The sequence below is a fragment of the Aotus nancymaae genome, unplaced genomic scaffold (assembly GCF_030222135.1).
Source record: "Aotus nancymaae isolate 86718 unplaced genomic scaffold, 86718_ANA_hifiasm-v0.15.2.pri h1tg000049l, whole genome shotgun sequence".
NCBI lineage: Eukaryota > Metazoa > Chordata > Mammalia > Primates > Aotidae > Aotus > Aotus nancymaae.
Genome location: NW_026988463.1, coordinates 23,379,117 through 23,401,888, shown reverse-complemented (window position 1 = coordinate 23,401,888; position 22,772 = coordinate 23,379,117). Strand labels below are relative to the sequence as shown.

The following is a 22,772-nucleotide window of genomic DNA, read 5'->3' as shown; positions in this document are numbered from 1 at the left end:
TGCCCTCGAGTCCCTCTGTGTCCCTCCGCCCAGGGAGGACCCTCCGCGCCCCTCCACAGTCCTCAAGTCCTTCAGAGCCAAGTTGCCGCGCCGCATGCTCTCGCGAGAGTCCACACCCCCCCACACACACCCTCCCCCGGCACCAGCCCCTCGCCCGCGAGGACGCCTCTCGCGGGCCCCGCGGCGCTCGGTGGCGGGCAGCGCATGCGTGGCCGCAGCTCCCAGCGCACCCCGCGCTCTCCGCGGGCCCAGTGGACAAGGCCGAACGCGAGGAGCTGGCCGCCGCCCCGCTGCGAGGTCTGGCTTCGGCCCGCGGCTTCTCTGCGCTCCTGGGGGAACGGTTTTTGCAGCCTTTCCTCGGCGGGCGCAGGTTTCCTGAGGACTGTCGGGGTCGCCGTGGGCTCGAAGAGCCCGGTGCCGCTTTCGGACACCGCCGACTCCCAGCGCCAACCGCAGCGGCCTCCGCAGCGGCCTGGGCGTGCGGCCGTGACCCGAGCCCGAAACCCGGCACCGGGCGGGGCCTGCACATCCGGCCCCACCCACTCGGGGCCTAGCCTCTCGGAGCCCAACCGCGGGGTAGCGGACACACCCCCTCCCGGCCCGCTGTCCGCCTCCTCCCATCCTTTCCTTAACCAGCTTCATTTTTCTCCGTCTTCCAGCCTCCCGGTTTCGACTTTGCACTAAAAGGGATGCATCCCGGAAAACCACATTGCGGGGTCACATCTTGTTTGGAGAAGAGGCTGGGCTTTTGCATCTTAGGGTATACATTCACCTTTTCAAGGGCCTGGGATGGATTTGATTAATCAGCCTGAAGTACCCTGTTCCTGCTGACCCGGCCGTTTTTACTATCTTACCACACTCCCAGGAACATTAAGTAGAAAGCGCCTGGAGTCTTCTTTGAGCCCCTACCTTGAGCTAGACGTGAAGTTGACCCCTGGGCTGCAGCATGGCTGTAGCCCTCGACTCTCAGATCGACGCACCCCTGGAGGTTGAGGGATGCCTAATAATGAAGATGGAAAAGGACCCCGAGTGGGCATCAGAGCCCATTCTGGAAGGGTCGGATAGCTCCGAGACCTTCCGCAAATGCTTCAGGCAATTCTGTTACGAGGATGTGACTGGACCGCATGAAGCTTTCAGTAAACTCTGGGAACTTTGCTGCCGGTGGCTGAAGCCAGAAATGCGTTCCAAGGAGCAGATACTTGAGCTGCTGGTGATTGAGCAGTTTCTCACCATTTTACCTGAGAAGATTCAGGCTTGGGCACAGAAGCAGTGTCCGCAAAGTGGAGAGGAAGCTGTGGCCCTGGTAGTGCATTTGGAGAAAGAGACTGGAAGACTAAGGCAGCAGGTGAGAGAGGATTTTCCACATTTTTGTACTTAGAAAAAAGGGAAGGGGAAAGACGTGGGTGGGGATGTATTGCAGACAAGTGCTCTTCAGAGAAAGATAAATCGTACTAATAAAAGACCCTTTAAGGGAGGTCTTTTCACTTTTAAGTGAATCTACTTAAAAGAGGATCGGAATTTCAAATGCAAATGAAATACAAAAACAAAAGCTTTGGTTGAAATATTATCTTGCAATTGGAACCCAACATTTTTCACCTAAGCATTTGATTTCATCTTTGGCATGTTTGCAACAAAACAATATGAGAGAACAATATCGTTTTGCTTCACAGAGGTTCACTTATACATTTTGATCAAAAAAGGCTATTCTGCTCCCCCTTAAAAAAAAAGACATCATCTGTCATCCCAGAGCCCTCTCCAAGCATTTACTGTACCACTCAGTGTCTTCTGAAGTGCTCTCATGCCATCATTTCTGTCACTTTTCTCCAGTCTAACTGCCACATCTTCATTTCTCAGTGGCTTGCATGCCCTTCTAGTTGTTCTTCAACCTCCCTTTCATGAATCTCGTGGAATCCTGCAGCATTTGCAAGATTTGCAGTTTCACCTTGCACTGGACTTGCATTGTGTATAGATCTATATCGGCAGGTTGCTGTGTTGGTCAGGGATAGACAAGATATGGGGATTAAATAAGTTTTCAGTTCACTAGTGAACATATTCATGTCTTGGTAACTTTTACTTCTCTGCGAATTTAACAGACATAAGGAGTGAAATATCTATTCTAACAACAAGGAGGCTCTGTCTTTCACTCCTGACAGATTTCCCCCTCTGTTTAGTAATAAAGACTATTTTTGGCCAGGCCTGGTGGCTCATGCCTGTAATCCCAGCACTTTGGGAGACAGAGGCGGGTTGATCCCCTGAGGTCAGGAGTTCAAGACCAGTCTGAAACCCCATCTCTATTAAAAAAAAAATACGAAATTAGCCGGGCATGTTGGTGCATACCTATAATCCCAGCTACTTGGGAGGTTGAGCCAGGAGAATTGCTTGAACCTGGGAGGCAGAGGTTGCAGTGAGCCGAGATCGTGCCATTGCACTCCATCCTGGGCAACAAGAGTGAAACTCTGCCTCAAAAAGAAAAAGAAGAATACTCTTCTGTTCCCTTATATGCAGACTGCTGGACAGTACTCAGCCCAGTGCTCTCAGCGACTCCATTGGGAATAGAGTGGAATTTTCATTTCTTCTCACGTTCTGTCCTTCTTTGATGTCTTTCCTGGGAGAATTTTGCCCTGATGTGGGCCTGTTTTACTCCTTATGGTATTGACTTCATTTCCCAGGTCAGCAGCCCTGTGCACCCAGAGAAGCACTCCCCACTTGGAGCAGTGTGGGAGGTGGCAGACTTCCAGCCAGAACAGGTAGAGACCCAATCCAGGGTGGTGTCTCGGGAGGAAGCTGGAAGCCTCCACTCAGGACACCAGGAACAGCTGAACCGAAAGCGAGAACATCGGCCGTTACCCAAGAATGGTAAGAAGGAAGACTCGGAGCATACCCAGTGCAGAAGCTGGGGCAGATTTCTACGGTACCCCCAACGCTGTGAATGCTCAGTGGAGGGCCCCCTAGATACATATTTGAAATAAGAGTATTGAAGAAGAAAGGCTTCATTCACTTCAAGAATTAGGAACATGTGCAATGTAAGTAAAAACGGATCTTAAAGATGGAAGGTGAGCCTGGGCAACATGGGAAAACCCAGTCTCTACAAAATTGCAAAAAAAAATTAGCAGGGTGTGAGGGCATACACCTATTCACCTGGTCTCAGCTATTCAGGAGGCTGAGGCAGGAGGATTGCTTGAGCACAGGAGGCTGAGGCTTCAGTGAGCCATGATCACACCACTGTATTTTCAGCCTGGGTGACAGAGTGAGACTCTGTCTCAAAAAAATAAATAAATAAATAAATCCAAACTGGGGAAACTTAGATTGCCTGGGCCAACTTTGAGATCTTGTGGTGTTATTTAAACTCTCCATGGCTGGGCACAGTGGCCCACTCTGTAATCCCAACACTTTGGGAGGCCAAGGCAGGAGGAGCTCTTGAAACCAGGAGTTCAAGATCAGCCTGGGCAATATAACGAGACAAACCCATTTCTCTTAAAAAAAAAATAAATTAAATAAGGTCTGCATTCTACAATCATCTTGTGTTTTTTAGTCCTGCCATGTATATGTGCTCTTGGCTGACTATATATAAAGTCAAAAAGCCTTTTGGAAGGGAACAAGACATTTGTATTCAAAATTTGACTCAAGGCATCACAGAAGTGGCATACAAGAGAGATAAACATTAAGTCTTCACAGAGAAGGGACCACTGACATTCATAGCTGCCCTGCACATTAATGAATGAGGTCCAATACTAGGAAATGAATATGCTGTCCTTCTCAGTCCACAGTGATCTCTCCATCTCTTGAAGTGTGGCTTCATCTCAGACTTAAAGAGAAGAATGGAAAGATCACTGGACCTTCTGTCAAAAGTCTTACATCTTGTCTCTGCTACCCTTTCTCTGTGATCTTAGGCAAATAATATGAAAAGGACCCAGACCAACCTAGATTCAGAACCAAGCTCTGCCATTTTTTATCTGTGTGGCCTTGGTCAGGATACTTCTCAAACTTTCCATTCGCTCATCTTTATTTTTCTTTATTTTTCCTCTGAGGTGGAGGCTTGCTCTGTCACCCAGGCTGGAGTGCAGTAGCATGATCTTGGCTCACCACAACCTCCACCTCCTGGGTTCAGGCGATTCTCGTGCCTCAGTCTCCCAAGTAGCTGGGATTACAGGCATGTGCCATCACGCCCGGCTAATTTTTGTATTTTTAGTAGAAACGGGGTTTCACCATGTTGGCCAGGCTGGTCTTGAACTCCTGACCGCAAGTGATCTGCCTGCCTTGGCCTCCCAAAGTGCTGGGATTACGGGTGTGAGCCTCTCCACACCCGGTCCTCTCATCTCTAAAAGGGAAATAGCAAGGCCATTAGTGGAGATTAAATGAGGCAGCGTAAAGGAGCCAGTGCAAAATAGTGCTCAATAAATGTTAGTTTCCTTTTTCCCAGAATGGCACAATTATTTTTAAACCTCAAGTTTGTCTGACTTATACAGCCTTTTACTGAGAGGCAAGATGTGGAACTACTTACTATACTCTACTTTTTTATGCCTCCCCAAATTCATATTATGATGGAATGCATTGCAAATGTTCGTGGTTTATGAATCACCCAGAGTGTGTTCATTAGCATCAAAGCTCCCTTGTTCACATGGATTAGATGGCCCCAGCGACTTTACCTGATAAGCTTAAGTCTGCTAAATACCTATTCACGCTGTTTCTGGGTTTTGCCATCCCAGAGTGATAAGGAATTCCGAAAGTGGAAAAGTTGAATACTAATTGGGGGAATGAAGGACAAAATTTGAGGGCTAGATACCTCAGAAAGGTGAATTTAAGGAAACTCCATAATTTCAGCCATGTGTGCCTCAGGGAATACAATGTTTCCAAGGAAATGACTTAATTTCCTTCTGTAGAAAGTAGTGGAGCAAGCTTTTGAGTTGCTGGTCACAAGTGATAGTTATTCTTGATGTTTTCCTAAGATGTTCCAGGGAAGAAATTAGACCACAGATTGTGCTATATATAAATTTATATATCTTTCTTCCACCCTTGGAGGGGTGTGTTTGCCTATAGTGTCCATTACCATGTATCTATCTATATGCTCATTTCTTAGGACAATATTCACTCTTAGGGGATTCATTTATACTAGAGATTGCAAGCTGGTAACTTGCATGCCAAGTCAGACTGTTACCCCTACAAAGAGTTTCTGTTTGAGGGTTTTGTGTTTGTTTTTAATTATCAAAGTTTAAGACTTCTGAGATTTCACATAAAGTTTAGATTTCTAGCTTCTCTGGAAAAAAAGTAGGGTCGAGTGCCATGGCTTACACCTGTAATCCCAGCACTTTGGGAGGATCACCTGAATCTCGGAGTTGGAGGCTTCAGTGAACTATGGTCACACCGTGGCACCCCAGCCTGCACAGCAGAGCCAGACCCTGCCTCAAGAAAGAAAGAAAAAAGGAGAAGCTCTGGCTGTACCAGAGCCATAGTCTAACACTGAAACATGAGCAGGACCTGAGCACTGGCTGTGCCCTTTCAATCAAATATGTGCTCTCCAGTTCCTACAGTCCTTTCCTGGCCCCCTTCAATCTTGTACTTTACCTGCTTACCCCCCAGAAAGCAGTCAAGGTTGTGATCACCAGCTTTAGGGTACTGTGGTTTTGGGCATTGTTCTGAACTCACAGAGAAAATGGTCAATTTATATTTGCTGGTGTTTCAATACATACTCATCTCTTAAAAAGAAACCACATGAGTTAAAGGGTCAAAGAATGCTAATCATTTCTTTCTATTCTTACAGCTCGGCCTTCTCCCTGGGTTCCTGACCTTGCTGATGAATGGAACATCCTAGATCAGGAAGTGACAACCACACGGCTTCCTAGTGGGTCCCAGGTACATTGTAATTGTCTTTTTTTTTTTTTTTTTGAGATGAAGTCTCACCCTCTCACCCACGCTGGAGTACAGTGGTGCTATCTCAGCTCACTGCAACCACCTTCACCTCCCAAGTTCAAGCGATTCTCTTGTCTCAGACTCCTGAGTAGCTGGGACCACAAATGCATGCCACCGCACCCAGCTAAGTTTTAGTATTTTTAGTAAAGATGGTGTTTCACCATGTTGGTCAGGCTGATCTCAAACTCCTGACCTCAAGTGACCTGCTCGCCTTGGCCTCCAAAAGTGCTGGGATTACAGGTGTAAGGCACCATGCCTGGCCGTAATTATCTTCTCTGGCCTTCCTTACTACGGTGTTTAGCACAATGCCTTTCTGTGCCTTCACTGTCCTCAGATTTTTATACTCCCGACAAGAGACTTTTTCCCCTTTATTCCTTTTCCCGAAAAGATGAGACTCAGTCTTCTGAGTAATGAGACTTCTTGCTGGATCATCTTGCTTATCTTGTCATTTTATGATTCTTTATCTTCTGCTTTATTTGGCTCATACTATCCACTTGTTCCTTGATTTCAGTTCTTCTTCAGGGTCCCTCTCTGCCTCATCCATGATTGTTCATCCTTTGAAGATCTGTGCAGTTATCTTGGTAGTCATTGGTGTTAGTGTCGTTACAGGAAGCTGTGAAAGATGTCCACGTGGCAAGAGGCTTTTCCTACAAAAAGAGTGTGCATCAGATTCCTGTCCACAGGGGCCTCTACCGGGATTTCAGGAAGGAGAACGTTGGGAACATGGTCTCCCTGGGTAAGGACTCCTTCCCTTTCCAAATAAAAGACTTGGGGCTTTCTAATATATTCATTTCTACTGATTAGAAGATAGGTATAAATGTTAACACTTAAAGGATCTCTAAGGATTGTCTAGTGTAATCACTTAGTCAGGTTCTCTTCCCTCACCCATTCCTTCTTCCAGTAAAAAAATCATAATTTAGTGATTAAGACATTAGAGAGGAGTTACAAATGACTATCATATTTGTATTCTATAAAATGGGATAGTACAGTGAATGGTATTATTCCCTAGGAAACTGAGGCTTAGAGAGCTTAAAAAACTTTCCCTGGTCAAAAAGGAAAGTAAGCAACGTAGCTAGGATTCAAATTTACAACATGTTCATCTCTTTTGTATCGTAAGCTAGCAAATTCTCAATTTGCTTTCTATTCGTAACAACTCTTTCCTATTAACCTTACCAAAATGTCTCCAGAAGTTCTTTTTTTAAAATTAATGAAATATTTTATTAATGAAATATTCTGTTTTCAATAAATATTTATGAAAATATATCTGTACCAATAATTTTTCAAATGTGAAGTCACAGATTATTTTTCCCCTTCATGTAATGGAAGAGTGGCTTTCAGTCTCTTTTGAGGAGAAAGACATCTTTGATGTATCTCAGGACCACAAAGCTATAATAAGTTATAAGGCTTTTTTTCCCCCACCCACAACCTCCTTAAGCAAAACAACTGGATTTTATTTCTTTGATATATGTATTTGTGGGTTCCTGTAAGTTTTTGTTTGAAAATTAGGTTTTTCTGCCAAATTTTTTTTCAGCTTTATTGGGGTACAAATAAATTTAATATTTATTAAATATATGCAAATAAGGCCAGGTGCAGTGGCTCACGCCTGTAATCCTAGCACTTTGCGGGGCCAAAGCAGGCAGATCGCCCAAGGTCAGGATTTCAGCACAAGCCTGACCAACATGGTGAAACCCCATCTCTACTAAAAATACAAAATTAGCTGGGCATCGTGGCACATGCCTGTAATCTCAGCTACCTGGGACTTGGAAGGCTAAGGCAGGAGAATAGCTTGAACCCAGGAGGCGGAGGTTGCGATGAGCCAAGATCACACCATTGCACTCAAGCCTGGACAACAAGAGTGAAACTCTGTCTCAAAAAAAAAAGACAAAAAAATATATCTACATATATATGTGCAAATAAAATTGTGTATATTTAAGAATGTCATATTACAACTTGATTTTATGTACATATACGTTGTAAAATAATTACATTTGAGCTAACACATCCATCACCTTACATAGTTGTGTACATGTGTGTTGAGAACATTTAAGATCTACTCTCTTAGTAAACTTCAAGTATACACTATAGCATGATTAACTATAACCATCGTGGTGTATAATTAGAATTTATTAATCTTATAACCAAAAGCTTGTACCCTTTGACCAGTATCTCCCCTTACTCAAGCCCCTGGCAACCACTATTCTCTTCTCACTCTCTGCAAGCTCAGGATTTTAGATTCCACATGTGAGATCATATTAGTCTTCCTCTGTCTGGTTTACTTCACTTAGCACAGTGCCCGCCAAGTTCATCTGTGTTGTCACAAATGGCATAATTTCCTTCTTATTTTTGTTTTGAGATGGAGTCTTGCTCTGTCACCCAGGCTGGAGTGCAGTGGCGCAATCTCAGCTCACTGCAACGACCACCTCCCAGATTCAAGCAATTCTCCTGCCTCGACCTCCTGAGTAGCTGGGACTACAGGCGCCTGCCACCAGACCTGGCTAATTTTTGTATTTTTAGCAGAAACAGCGTTTCACCATGTTGGTCAGGCTGGTCTCAAACTCCTGACCTTGTGATCCACCCACCTCGGCCTCCCAAAGTTCTGGGATTACAGGCATGAGTCACTGTGCCCGGCCTCCTCCTTTTTTATGACTGACTAGTACTCCATTATATTTTTTTCCTGTATTTTCACACTTCAATATTCATTCATTCGTCAGCAGATACTTGGGTTGTTTCCCTGTCTGGACTCTTGTGAATAATGCTGCAGTGAACACAGGAGTGCAGCTGTCTCTTCGAGATGCTGATTTTTTCTCCTTGGGTTGTATAATATAAATGGGATTGCTGGATCATATTGTAGTTCTGATTTTTTGAGGAGTCTTCCTAATGTTTTCCATAATGGCTGTACCTGCTTACCTTCCCACCAGCAGTACACAAGGATTCCCTTTTCTCCACAACCTTGTTATCATTTGTCTTTTTTTAATTGACAAATAATAATTATATATGTTTATGGGGTACAGTGTGATGTTTTGATACATGTTCACATTGAGGAGTTGCTAAATCAAGCTAATTAACAAATCCATCACCTCAGCCAGGTACAGTGTCTCACATCTGTAATCCCAGCACTTTGGGAGGCCGAGGCAGGTGGATCGCCTGAGGTTAGGAGTTCGAGAACAACCTGGCCAACATAGTGAAACCACGTCCCACATACTCAGGAGGCTGAGGCAGGAGAATCACTTGAACCCAAGACGTGGAAGTTGCAGTGAGCTGAGATCGAGCCACTGTACTCCAGCCTGGACGACAGAGCAAGACTTTGTCTCAAAAAAAAAACAAACCCCATCACCTCACATACTTATTTTCTCATGGTGAAAATATTTAAAATCTACTCTTTTAGGCCAGTTACAGTGGCTCACACCTGTCATCCCAGCACTTTGGAAGGCTGAGGCAGGCAGATCACCTGAGGTCAGGAGTTTGAGACCAGCCTAGCAAATGTGGCAAAATGCCTTCTCTACTAAAAATTCAAAAATTAGCCAGGTGTGGTGGCAGGCATCTGTAATCCCAGCTACTTGGAGGCTGAGGCAGGAGAATCACTTGAACCCAGAAGGCAGAGGTTACAGCGAGTCGAGATTGTGCCACTGCACTCCAGCCTGAGCAACAGAGTGAGACTCTCTCAAAAACTAAATCTACTCTTTTAGCAATTTTGAAATAGACAAAGCATTATTACATGTTATAGTCACTACTCTATATTACTAAAGTTTATTCCTTCCATCTAACTGAAATTTTGCACCCTTTGATCAAATCTCTACTTTCCCCATCCTCCCTTCTCCTCCCCCAGCTTCTGGTAACTACCTTCTACTCTCTACTTCTATTAGTTGGACTTTTAGATTCCGCCAAAAAAGTGAGATCATGTGATATATGTCTTTTCTGTGTATGGCTTACCTTAGTTAACGTAATGTCCTCCATCCACATTGTTGCAAAAGGCAGAATTTTCTTCGTTTTTAAGGTGGAATAGTATTCCATTGTGTATATAGACCACATTTTTTTTTTTTTTTGAGATGGAGTCTTGCACTGTCACCGAGGCTACAGTGCAGTGGCGCGATCTCAGGTCACTGCAACCTCTACCTCCCGGGTTCAAGTGATTCTCCTGCCTCAGCCTCCCAAGTCGCTGGATTACAGGTGCCCTCCACTACGCCCAGCTAATTTTTTGTGGTGTAGTAGAGACAGGGTTTCACTGTGTTGGCCAGGCTGGTCTCAAACTCCTGACCTCATAATCCGCCCTCCTCAGCCTCCCAAAGTGCCAGGATTACAGGTGTGAGCCACTGCACCCCGCCTAGAACACATTTTCTTTATCCATTCAGCCTCCTGGTTGTTTCCATATCTTAGCTATATATGAATAATGCTGCAGTGAACATGGTAGTGCCTCTTTGGCATACTGATTTTAATTCCTTTGCATATATGCTCAGTAGCAGGATTACTGGATCATATGGTAATTCTGTTTTTAGTTTTCTGTGGAACCTCTGCACTGTTTTCCATGATGACTCTTCCCAATTCACAGCCCTGCCAACAGTATTCAGAGGTTTCATTTTCTTCTCACCAACACTGCTTATTTTTGTCCCCTTGATGACAGCCATTCTGAAAGGTGGTATCTCATTGTGGCTTTGGTTTGCATTTCCCTGATGATTAGTGGTGTTGAATACCTTTTCATGTACCTATTTGCCATTTGTATGTCTTCTTTGGGAAAATGTCTATTCATGTCCTTTGCTTATTTTTTAATGAGATAATTTGTTTAGTTGTTGTTGCTTTGCTACTGAATTGTAGGAGTTCCTTGTGTATTTTAGATAATGACCCCGTAGCAGATAAGTGGTTTGCAAACCTTCTATTCCATAGATTGTTTCATCACTTTGTTGACTGTTTTGTTGTTATTGTTGTTGTTGTTGTTGTTTTGGATTAGGTTTTTTTGCTGTACAGAAGCTTTGTAGTTTGATGTAGTCCCATTCATTTATTTTTGCTTTCATTGCCTATGCTTTGATGTCATATCCAAAAAAATTATTACCAAGACCCGTATCAAGCAGCTTTATCCCCTGTGTTTTCTTCTAGGATATTTATGGTTTCAGGTCTTACATTTAAGGCTTAATCCATTTTGAGTTCATTTTTGTGACTCATGTAAGACAGGGGTCCAGTTTCTTTTGCATCTGGATATTCGGTTTTCCCAGCACCATTTATTGAAAAGATGACCTTTTCCCAGTGATGTGTTCTTGGCACTCTGTTAAAGTTTATTTAGCCATATATGCATGGATTTCTATTCTGTTCCACTGGTCTTTGTGTCTGTTTTCATGCCAGTGCCATACTGTCTTGATTGCTATAGCTTTGTAATATCAAAAAATTCTTGACTTCTCATCTCTTACAGTACCAGTATGTATATGTATATGGATGTTGGCGTGGGCATGGAGGGGTTGTGGGGAAGAGATATGCTTTATTTTATAACTAACAAATAACTGAGTAGGAGCATACCCTGAACCTAACACAGTGTTACCCACTGAGAGAGAATCAAAGGTTAAATATATATATTCTTACCCTTAAAAGCTTTCCTGTAAGAACTAGGTAAGAAAAGAAATGGTACATACATGAGAAGTAAAATAATAGTGTAAGTTAGTAGACGTTTGTACCAAGGAAGTCATGTAAAAGTAAAGCAGTGTCATAGTTGAGGAAGGTTTGGTTGTGAACAAGCAGCCCAGGAGAGCATGCGACAGCAGAAGATTGAGGCATGCAGTAATGACTTCTGTATCTTCCATGAAATATATTTATTTTACTACAGGAAGTACAGTGTCTACATCTAACAGGATAACCCGGTTGGAACAGAGAAAGGAGCCATGGACTCTAGGTCTGCATTCCTCTAATAAGAGAAGTACCCTACGAAGCAACTACATCAAGGAAAAGTCAGTTCATACTATTCAGGTCCCTGCAAGGAGTGCAGGAAAAACATGGAGAGAGCAGCAGCAGTGGGGTTTAGAAGATGAGAAGATAGCAGGTGTGCATTGGAGCTATGAGGAAACAAAGACTTTCCTGGCAATTCTCAAAGAGTCTCGCTTTTATGAAACACTTCAAGCCTGTCCCCGAAATAGCCAGGTATATGGTGCTGTGGCTGAGTGGTTGCGAGAATGTGGCTTCCTTCGAACCCCAGAACAGTGTCGAACCAAGTTCAAAAGTCTCCAGAAAAGCTATCGAAAGGTGAGAAATGGCCACATGCTAGAACCCTGCGCCTTCTTTGAGGACATGGATGCTCTGTTGAACCCCACAGCCCATGCTTCATCCACTGATAAGCCAAAGGAGATGATACCACTCCCTAGACTGAAGAGAATTGCCATCAGAGCTAAGGAACACATCAGCTTGGTGGAGGAGGAGGAAGCCGCAGAAGATTCTGATGGTGATGAAATAGGTGTTGAATTTATCCGCAAGTCTGAAATCCGTGGTGCCCCTGTCTTGTTTCAGAACCTAAGTGGTAAGAATTGTGCTTTTTTATCTGGTAAGAAAACAGATGTGTGGTCTTGTGGAAAAAGGAGTAGACCAGAAGTGACTAAACCCGGGTGGTGCTGTCACACACACCACGCCACTTTCACTGTCCAGTGGCCACATAACTGAAGTGCTCTCAGGTGCTGCCCCCAGTGCATCAGAGTGACAGCTCCAAGCAGCCATGGAGGAGTTATTTTCACTTTACAGCACAGCATGGATTTTGAGTATTTGGGTCTTTGTGGAAGGAAGATAATTGGAGTTAAAGGGTTCTTAGGATCTATTATTATCTGATAATTGGCATAAAGCAATCAATTTTATTGGATTATAATTAGTCAAATGGGCATTATTACATTATCTAAAATAACCAGTAAAAAATTATGTAACAGGTTCAAAGAGAGTCAAAAATGAAACAAACTTTTTTTCCTGAAAAAAGAATACAAAATAGATTAGTCAGATGGAAGATTATCAGACATTAATTGCTTATAAGAGATCCATCTTAGATATAATACAGAGACATTAAAATTAAAAAGGCAGAGAACATGTAAAAGAAAACTGGTATTAAATATTTTGTGACTCAGACATGCAGAATTAAATCACCAGTTAATAACTGTGTGACAGTAGACACATCACTTAACTACTTTGAGTTTCTATTTTCTCATCTGTAAATTATGACAAAGAATACCTCGTAGGGTTGTTATTAGTGTTTAATAGGATCATATAAATGAAGACACTGTGAAAATACTAAAATACAATATGGCATTGCCTGGTATTACTGTTATTAGTAATGTTTCTTTACTCCAGCTAGAGATAAATTCTTTTTTTTTGGAGGGGGACAGTGTCTCACTCTGTTGCCCAGGCTGTAGTGCAGTGGCACAATCTCAGCTCACTGCAGCCTCTGCCTTCTGCATGGGTTCAAGCAATTCTCCTGCCTCAGCCTCCTGAGTAGCTATGCTTACAGGTGCCCAACATCACCAAAACTTAGCCACACCTGGCTGGTCTCAAACGCCTAACCTCAAATGATCTGCCCACCTTGGCCACCCAAAATGCTGGGATTGCAGGTATGAGCCACCACACCCAGCCTATATATTCTTACATAGAATGAAAAACTAAATCAGGCTAAGGAACATAGTCATGACTATCCCTGTTCAAAAGAAACTGGCTGGATGCAGCGGTTCATACCTGTAATTCTAGCACTTCAGGAGACTGAGCTGGTAGGCCACCTTGAGGCCAGGAGTTCGAGAGCAGCCTGGGCAACACAGCAAGACTCGGTCTCTACAAAAAATAAAACAGCCAAGTGTGGTGGCACACTTCTGTAGTCCCAGCTACTCTGGAGGCTGAAGTGAGAGGATCGCTTGAGCCCAGGAGTTAAGGCTTCAGTGAGCCATGATCATGCCACTGCAGTCCAGCCTTGGCAAGAGAGTGAGATTCTGTCTAAAAAAATAAAAAATAAACATCTGCTAAGATGGGAAGAAGCATTATGCCTAGACAGGTCTCACCAATCAGAAAATCCATAAGCATGAGGCTGGGACTCTTGGGGAGGTCTCAAATATGGGAATCCAGTCATAGGCCTGGAAGAGACCACCTAGTAAGATAGAGGATAGAGATTTTTCCCACTATAGATTACAAAAACATACAAAAAGCATGTCTTACAAATTATATTTAGACATGCCCTGAGAAGTTTTATTCTGCTATAAATGCAGAACATAATTTCGTCTTGCAGATCATTTGATCTCAAAGTAGAACACTCAATGACATCGAAAAACCACTCTGAACATAGTTCTGCTCTTCAAGGAAGACTGGTTACAGGAGTGCTAGGAAATTTGAGGGGAAAGTTCCCATTGGAAGTTCTAGTCATTATTCTTTTTTTTTTTTTTTTTTTTTTTTTGAGGCGGAGTTTCGCTCATGTTACCCAGGCTGGAGTGCAATGGCGCGATCTCGGCTCACCGCAACCTCCACCTCCTGGGTTCAGGCAATTTTCCTGCCTCAGCCTCCTGAGTAGCTGGGATTACAGGCACACGCCACCATGCCCAGCTAATTTTCTGTATTTCTAGTCATTATTCTTAACCACTTTGGAAAGGCATTTTTAGAGAACTAAATCATTTAGTTAATCACCATAGTAGTGGCAGATTTGGGGGACTGCATTTTTATTCTTCCAAATAAGCTTTGAGATTAGTTTACTGATTTCGATTTTAAAAATCCGATTGGGATTTTGACTATAGAGTCATATGAGAAATGGTATCCGTACTATTTGAGTCTTCCTATTTATAAACAGTGTCTCATCATTTTTTTCTAGTTTTATGATATTGCACATTTTTATACAGACTTTCTCATTTCTTGCAAAGCTTATTCCTAGGCATATGGTAGTTCCTATTGCCACTGTGAATGAGATTTTTTTTACCTCTACATTTTTGTAATGCATATAGTATAGAGGTTACAGACTTTTTTTCTTTCTTATATTGTGAAACTTATTCCCGAATGGCAGGTGTGCACTGGGGCTATGAAGAAACCAAGACTTTTCTCGATATCCTCCGTGAGACTCGGTTTTACGAAGCACTTCAAGCCTGTCATCGGAAGAGCAAATTATATGGGGCTGTAGCTGAACAACTTCGAGAGTGTGGCTTCCTTCGGACACCAGAACAGTGCCGAACCAAGTTCAAAAGTCTTCAGAAGAGTTACCGCAAGGTGAAAAATGGCCACATGCTAGAGTCCTGTGCATTCTACAAGGAGATGGATGCCCTGATTAACTCTCGGGCACCTGCTTCTTCCCCCAGCACCCCAGAAGAAGTCCCATCACCTTCAAGGCAAGAAAGAGAGGGTATTGAGGTTGAACCCCAGGAACCTACAGGCTGGGAACCTGAAGAGACCTCACAGGACGCAGTAATAGAAGACTCTTGCAGTGAGAGAATGAGCGAGGAGGAAATTGTACAAGAGCCAGAATTCCAGGGACATCCAGGTGGGTCTGCTGCAGAGCCCAAATGGTAAGGTGCAAAACCAAGGAGTTTTAGTCTAAAAGAGGAGTGTTATTTACTGAAAAATCAGTATATCTTGGCCATAGCTCATGAATATTCTTTGATTCAACAAATATTTGAGTGCCTGTGCTACTTGAAGAACAGGGGATATAGTAATGAATAAAACAGTTCCTGGCCGGTCATGATGGCTTACACCTGTAACCCCAACACTTTGGGAGGCTGAGGCAGGTGGGTCACCTGGGGTCAGGAGTTCAAGGCCAGCCTGGCCAACATGGTGAAACCCTGTCTCTACTAAAAATAGAAAAACTAGCCAGGCATGGTGGTGGGCACCTATAATCCCAGCTACTCAGGAGGCTGAGGCAGGAAAATCACTTGAACCCCAGAGGCACAGTTTGCAGTGAGCCAAGATTGTGCCACTGCCCTCCAGCCTGGGCAGCAGAGTAAGACTCCATCTGAAAAAAACAAACAAACAGTTCCTGTTCTCATAGTTCTTCTATCCAAAGGAGAAACTCACATTGGAATAACTCAGTCCTTGGGATCTCAGCCTTGGTTTTTGTCGGTATGGGTCAGACAGTGTTTTGTATCTCCTGGAAATACCATGGGGAAGAAAAACTTGGAATTACACATGAGAAAAAACTTGAATGAAAGAAGTGTGTCAGTAAGCACAAAACAATAACATTTTACAGTTATGTATCGTGTGCAAGACAAAAAAAGATAGGCAGAGACAACGTGAGAGACTATTCTGGTCCTGAGCTCCACCTGCATGTTTCCCACTGACTTATGCCTTTGTGGGCCTCTCACTAGTAACTCAGGCTTAAGGTGTTCAAAACTAACATCACCCTCTTCCTTAACACACCATGGTTCTTCCCTGTGGTCTCCTGCCCTCATCCAGACTGAAAACTTTAGAGATGATCTTGACACCTTCTTGCTCATCATTTTAACATCCATGCAGATGACATATTTTGTCAACTGTTGTAGACTGTCACATCTATCTGTCCCCTCTTCAGTTACCATTAGCCACTGTCTAGTTCAGTGTTCTCTCTCTCTTGCCTAGACTGTTGTAAAAGCCTCCAAACCAGTTTTCCCCACCCATACTTTTACTAAGATTTCACAGCCATTTTTGATCTGAGTTCATCTTACTCCTCTAGCCTACATGTTAGTATTTTCTTCCTCAACCCTATGTTTATTCAAAGCAAAACTACTGGATACTTCCAACACACCTCAAGCCCTTTCACATCAGATGTTAGCTTGTGATGTTCCCTCTACCTTGAATGTCTTTGGCTCTACATATCTCCATGTCCAAATTCTCTCTTACCTCCCAACCTGTAGGACAGGAGCTCCACCTTCCCATAATACTACATTAAGCCCCCAGGAATCAGTTGAATGAGTATGTGGGATAATTCAGGACTAGTTTATTGAAGCAAGTGACTCTAGTTTAGTATAAATATGGGAAATTATGTATGAAGGCTTGAATTAAGTCCTATAGAATCATGGCTTTAATAACTCTGGAAACAAAGTCCTTGTGAATCGTTTTTAAGGTGAGCTCCAGACCTATCATCAAATTATCAAGCTCCTCTGAGCCAACTGCTGGACTGTGTCTTCCTCCAAATCCCAGAACAATGTTGGACTCAATCAGAAAACTTCAAAAGAAGTACTGACAGGCCAGGTGTGGTGGCACACACCTGTAATCCTAACACTTTGAGAGGCCAAGGTGGGAGGATCACTTGAGCACAGGAATTTGAGACCAGCCAGGGCAACATAGACCCCATCTCTACAAAAACTAAAAAGTTAGCTGGGTGTGGTGGTGTGCTTCTGTAATCCCAGCAACTTGGGGGGCTGAGGTTGGAGCATCACTTGAGCCTGGGAGGGCAAGGCTTCAGTGAGCTATGATCATGCCACTGCACTCCAACCTGGGTGACAAAAAAAAGTACTAATAAGTGAAAGATGGAATCATTAGGGCTTTTTATTTAAGTGATTAGATTGATGGCTGCCCTCCTCTCCCCATTCCATGCTTCCCCACTTGGGATTGAGAGTTATCTGTGGTTCCCACTGAATGTGTAGAAGAAAAGTAATGTTGAAACTGGCAATAGAAACAAGGCAGGAGAGCAGATGCTTAAGAATAAGGGTTTGGTAATCAAATCAGCCTGGATTGAGCCTAAGCTGCACAGTTTGTGAAATGTTTATGGATGAAATAATGTGATGTCTAGAAATGGCTTCAAAGTAGTCTGGGTGGAGGGAGCAGAAATGAAATGGGCTTGGCCATGCATAGGTCGTAGTTAAATGTAGTTAAGTGGTTCGTGGGAGCTTTTTATGCATACTGTTCTCCGGACTGTTCTGTGTGTTTGAATTTTCGATAATAAAAGTTAGTAACTGACCAAGATGGGACCAGATCCAGAACTGTGTAATTCCAAAGCTTGTCTCTTACCATGTCATGCTCTCTGTCCAGAAAACTTCACAGAAAATCTAGATCCAAGATGTACTTTATAGTGAACGTGGAATGTAGATGAAAAGAGTGAGAAAATAATTCCGATTTGGGGGACAGTGAGAATTAAGATTTCAGTTAGTGTGGTTTATGGGACAGCCTGAAAAACAAAGAAAGAAGAACATTTGAGAAAAAAGCATTCTTGATGGGGATATGATTAGATACATAGAGAAATTTAGTTCCTCAAGTCTCTCAAGGAACTTGGACTTGGTCAGAATCTAAAGACCAGTGCGGTGTAGTATACTTTAGTATAGAGGTGAAATAATGAAAGTAGGATGAATTAGAGTGAACTTCAGGGAGATAAGCCAGGTTGCCCCCATGTCAGTTGGGATATGGATGGGGAATCATGGCTTGGATTATAATGCAGGAAACATTTCTGAAGGCCTACTCTGTACTGGCTGTTATTGGCCTGTTTATGAATGGAAAGAAATACAGTAGAATGAATCAAGGAAGAGTCACAGGATCTGAGACTAGAGAAGTGTATGGAGATCATAACTGATCAAGTCTTGCGGGCCAGGTTGTTGATGTTAATATCAGACTTGTATGAAATTTGTATTGTCTTTTGTTTTTTCAGATTTTGAAATTGGAAGTAGCATCAAGGAGGACCCAACACAGATAGTATATAAGGACATGGAACAGCATAGGGCATTAATAGAAAAGTCTAAAAGAGTTGTTTCCCAGAATACCGACCCCAGCAAATATCGTAAAAGGGAATGCATCTCAGGAAGACAATGGGAAAATCTTCAAGGAATTAGACAGGGAAAGCTGATGTCTCAGCCTAGAGATTTAGGGAAAGCCGTTGTGCATCAGAGGCCTTTTGTGGGGAAGAGACCCTACAGACTTCTCAAATACGGAGAAAGCTTTGGAAGGAGTGCTCGTCTGATGTGCCGGATGACCCACCACAAGGAGAATCCTTACAAGTGTGGTGTCTGTGGGAAGAGCTTTGGTAGAAGCAGGAGCCTGATCAGGCACCAAAGAATCCACACAGGAGAAAAACCTTTTAAATGTCTTGACTGTGGGAAAAGCTTTAATGACTCATCAAATTTTGGTGCCCACCAGAGAATCCACACAGGAGAGAAACCCTACAGATGCGGAGAGTGTGGAAAATGCTTTAGTCAAAGCTCTAGTCTTATTATACATCAGAGAACCCACACTGGTGAGAAGCCCTATCAGTGTGGAGAGTGTGGGAAAAGCTTCACCAACAGTTCTCATTTCAGTGCCCACCGGAGAGTCCACACTGGGGAGAATCCCTACAAATGTGTGGACTGTGAAAAAAGTTTCAATAACTGTACAAGATTTCGAGAACATCGGAGAATACACACTGGAGAGAAGCCTTATGGATGTGCTCAGTGTGGCAAACGTTTCAGTAAGAGTTCTGTTCTTACCAAACACCGGGAAGTTCATGTGAGAGAAAAGCCTCTGCCGCACCCTCCATCTCTGTATTGCCCTGAGAACCCACATAAGGGAAAGACTGATGAATTTAGGAAAACTTTTTGATGATGATCTTCTCTTCCTAAATGCCCCTTTAGCCATCCTACCCTAATCTCATTCTTGGAAGCAATTTTTTCTTAGCTATGGAGTGTAATTCCCAAGATAAACTTGAGAATGTAAATAAACTAGACATTTTCATCCTGTTCTCACCTCTGCCTCTAACTTGATCAGTCTGTTCCTCTTCTTCTGTGTCTCAGCTTCTCCTTTAAGAATGTGGAAAAGATACATTTTCTGAGTTTAAAATGAAATACTCTTCAGTATGTTGAGGCCACTGCTACTAGATTGCTAAGTTTGGCAACATTCAAGATGCTTCCATGTGGTTGACAGTTGTTTTCAAGGATATAAAAAATGCCAAAAGTTTTTTTGTTGTTGTTACCTACTCCATGAGATCCTGGATGCAACTTGATAAGATTCTCACATTTGGGTAGAACTTTGAGGAGTCTAATCAGAACTACATCAAATCCATCTTGGTTTTGGAGATATCCACAAAAGAAGAGTGAAGATTTTATAGCTTTCCTCAGAAGTCTGTTACAGTGTACCTTTTTTCATGTCAAGAAGTTGATCCAAGTAGCTAGGGCAGAATCCCTGTATTGTCACTAAAATCCTGTTACTAATGCCTTGCCCTCCATGGAGATGAGAAGCAGTTCTTCACCCCTCATCCTTTTCTGTACTTGAAGACTTCAGTCCCCTTGGCTGCTGCTTCTCTGGCCTATAAGTAATCCCAGGTCCTTGTACTGTTTCTTATAGCCCTGCACTTACCTCTCAGTTGCTCTGGGTGCTCCTGCTGGCCTCTTCTGAATTACTGTGCCCTTCTCAGATGGAATAGGAGACCTGTTCATGGTATGTCTTACTAAAGCAAAGCAAAATTTCAGATACTTTCTAGTTCTATCCTCTGACTTCTCTGGCTCTTATCTAGAACATGACTGGTATGTTGGGATATTTTGTACCTCCCACCACCCTGCTGCAGTATAATATTTTAATAGTGTTTCTAAAACTTTAAGGGAATAGGGAAGAGGTAATAGACACCTGAAACATTTCTAAGACTGATTGAACTTCTTTGGCCTGCTGTAGATCAGAGAGCCACCTCAGTTCAGACCGGCGCTCTCAGGGCCTGCTGTTAAATCTCCCAGTCTCTATTCCTGAGGCTTCTAGTCCCTGTTCTCCACATCAGAAACCTAACTGTAGCTCCCCAAGTCACACAATTCTAGAGCTCACTGGATGAAAAGTGGGAACATTTTTAAAAACTTGAATCCAGAAACCCAGAACACTCTTTGTTTTCCTCATTTACCTGTTCATCTGAAAAATCTCTTTGAGAACCCCCTGCAGTAACCCAGTAAACACTGAAGGAAAATTTCTGATGGGGGATGGTTACTTCACTTTTGAAGTTACAGATGAAACCTAGGAATTTGATTTTCCGGGGGCAGTTGCTTCAGGATGGAGCCAGTGACATTTATTCCCTTAGTATATAGGTAACCCGGGGTGGCTTTGCTTTGGCAAGGGAGAAATCACAAGTTGAGTGGAAAGAGAACCAGTCAGGGCTGTTTGTAGGTGATTATTTTGCTCTTATCTCTCCCTTTCTTGTCAAATGCTCTTATTTGAAGCCATCTGGAGATGACATTTTTCCTTTCAGTATGTTTCAATCTTTTGAAACTTGTTCATCAAAGTACCTAGGAGGATAGGCACTGTAGAAAAAAATTTATGGTGCCAGAATAGGGTGTGGCCTGTTGGAAGGCAGGTGACTCAGGTAAACATTGCTAAATGTTTCTGATTTATGTTTGTTGGAAATGTTATGATCACATCTCAATAGGTTGATTTTTCTGTGTCGTCTAAATTACAGATTTCTAATGCTAAATGCAGTTCCATGTTGGTAGTGTGCCTAACACAGTAAGATGTGTGTGGTGCCAGTGGGCTTGTGTTTATATTGTGTAGATGTTCTGGAATTCCAGCTTTAGCGAAGATGCACATTAATAGAAATCACCACTTAGTAATATGTACACAGGATTGATATTATATTGAAGCATGATTCAGGAAAGTAGATGACTTATTCATAAATATGAAGCACTGTTACATGTAAGGCCATGTTCTAGCCACAGTGAGGGATACAAAAAGGAATGAAGGGGGCCAGCTGTGGTGGCTCATGCCTGTAATCCCAGCACTTTGGGAGGCTGAGGCAGGAAGATCATGAGGTCAAGAGATCAAGACCATCCTGAGCAACAAGATGAAACCCTGTCTCTACTAAAAAAATACAAAAATCAGCCAAGTGTGGTGGTGGAGGCTTGTAATCCCAGCTGCTTGAGAGGCTGGCGCAGGAGAATCACTTGATCCTGGGAGGCGGAGGTTGAAGTGAGCCAAGATTATGCCACTACACTCCAGCCTGGTGACAGAGCAAGACTCTGTCTCAAAAAAAAAAAAAAAAAGGAACAAAGGGGCATGGTGCCTGGACTCAAGAAACTCACAGTTTGATAGAGGAAGCATCACAGCAAAAGGTAGGGCCACTTACACTATGGCCGTTATAAAAGGCCAGGAGCTCAGTCATGAGAACATCACTTTCACTTGCAGAAGAATTTTGCTAAGTTGCCCAGAATCATATTCTGTACCTTCACGTCAGCCTTCCCCAGTGGCAGGAAAGGGTCAAGACACGACACATTCCTTCTCTAGTGGGACAAACTAATTCTATTTAATTCTCATATGCCTGGGAGCAAGCTGAGGCGGAATTTGAGTTCCCCTACTGCTTTTCCTAATTGTAAACGGGCTGTCTGGACTTTTGATGAACTTTGTTCTGAAGAAATAGAAGGCCTACCCACCATTCTAGACCAACACTACTTGTCTCTCTGCATTTTATCTTTTCTCACCAGGTACATGTAAGTCAGAATGAACAATCGTGTTCTCATCAATGTGTTTTTTATACCACATAGCATTGCCTTTATGAAGATTCATAGAAAAAGGTTTTTTTCTAGATCTCAGTACCAAGGAAAGCTTTGATCCTAAGCGCAGTATATATATATATACATACATACATACACAAACACACATATGTCTATAAAATGTGTGTAGATCTGTATGTATGTATTACAAACACTGTGATTTTTATAACTTAAGCTGCTTTTTCTCTCTTTGTTCTGGCTGCTGGAAAGCTCAACAAAACTTAGAGCCCACCTCAACCAACTACCCCAAACTATATTTATTTAATTTTGTCTTATTTCTTTGGAAATTGTGTCAAATCCTGTTTTTGAAAAGCAGTATAAACTGACATTTTTTTCACTATCATCGAAGGCATTTTGGAAACTGGGCTTGTATGTCCTACCTAGGCTTGCTTTGTTACTGCCACAGATACCTCCAGTTCTTAGCAGTGATGTTATGCATTCAACCTAATTCATTCATCTGGAAAAAAACAGTTTTTTAAAGAGGAAAACCTCACACAT

The 22,772-nt window shown here is 42.9% G+C and overlaps 1 protein-coding gene across 1 annotated transcript; it reads left to right on the top strand.

Annotated features, from left to right (window-relative positions):
* Positions 1 to 639: 639 nt before the first annotated feature.
* On the top strand, positions 640 to 22,167 carry ZKSCAN2 (zinc finger with KRAB and SCAN domains 2). The gene is made up of 7 exons (XM_064362588.1): positions 640 to 1,345; positions 2,670 to 2,856; positions 5,759 to 5,850; positions 6,517 to 6,643; positions 11,714 to 12,397; positions 14,891 to 15,361; positions 18,434 to 22,167. Exons 1-7 carry the CDS (start codon positions 947 to 949, stop codon positions 19,354 to 19,356), a joined length of 2,883 nt encoding a protein of 960 aa, XP_064218658.1. The 5' UTR covers positions 640 to 946; the 3' UTR covers positions 19,357 to 22,167.
* Positions 22,168 to 22,772: the final 605 nt, after the last annotated feature.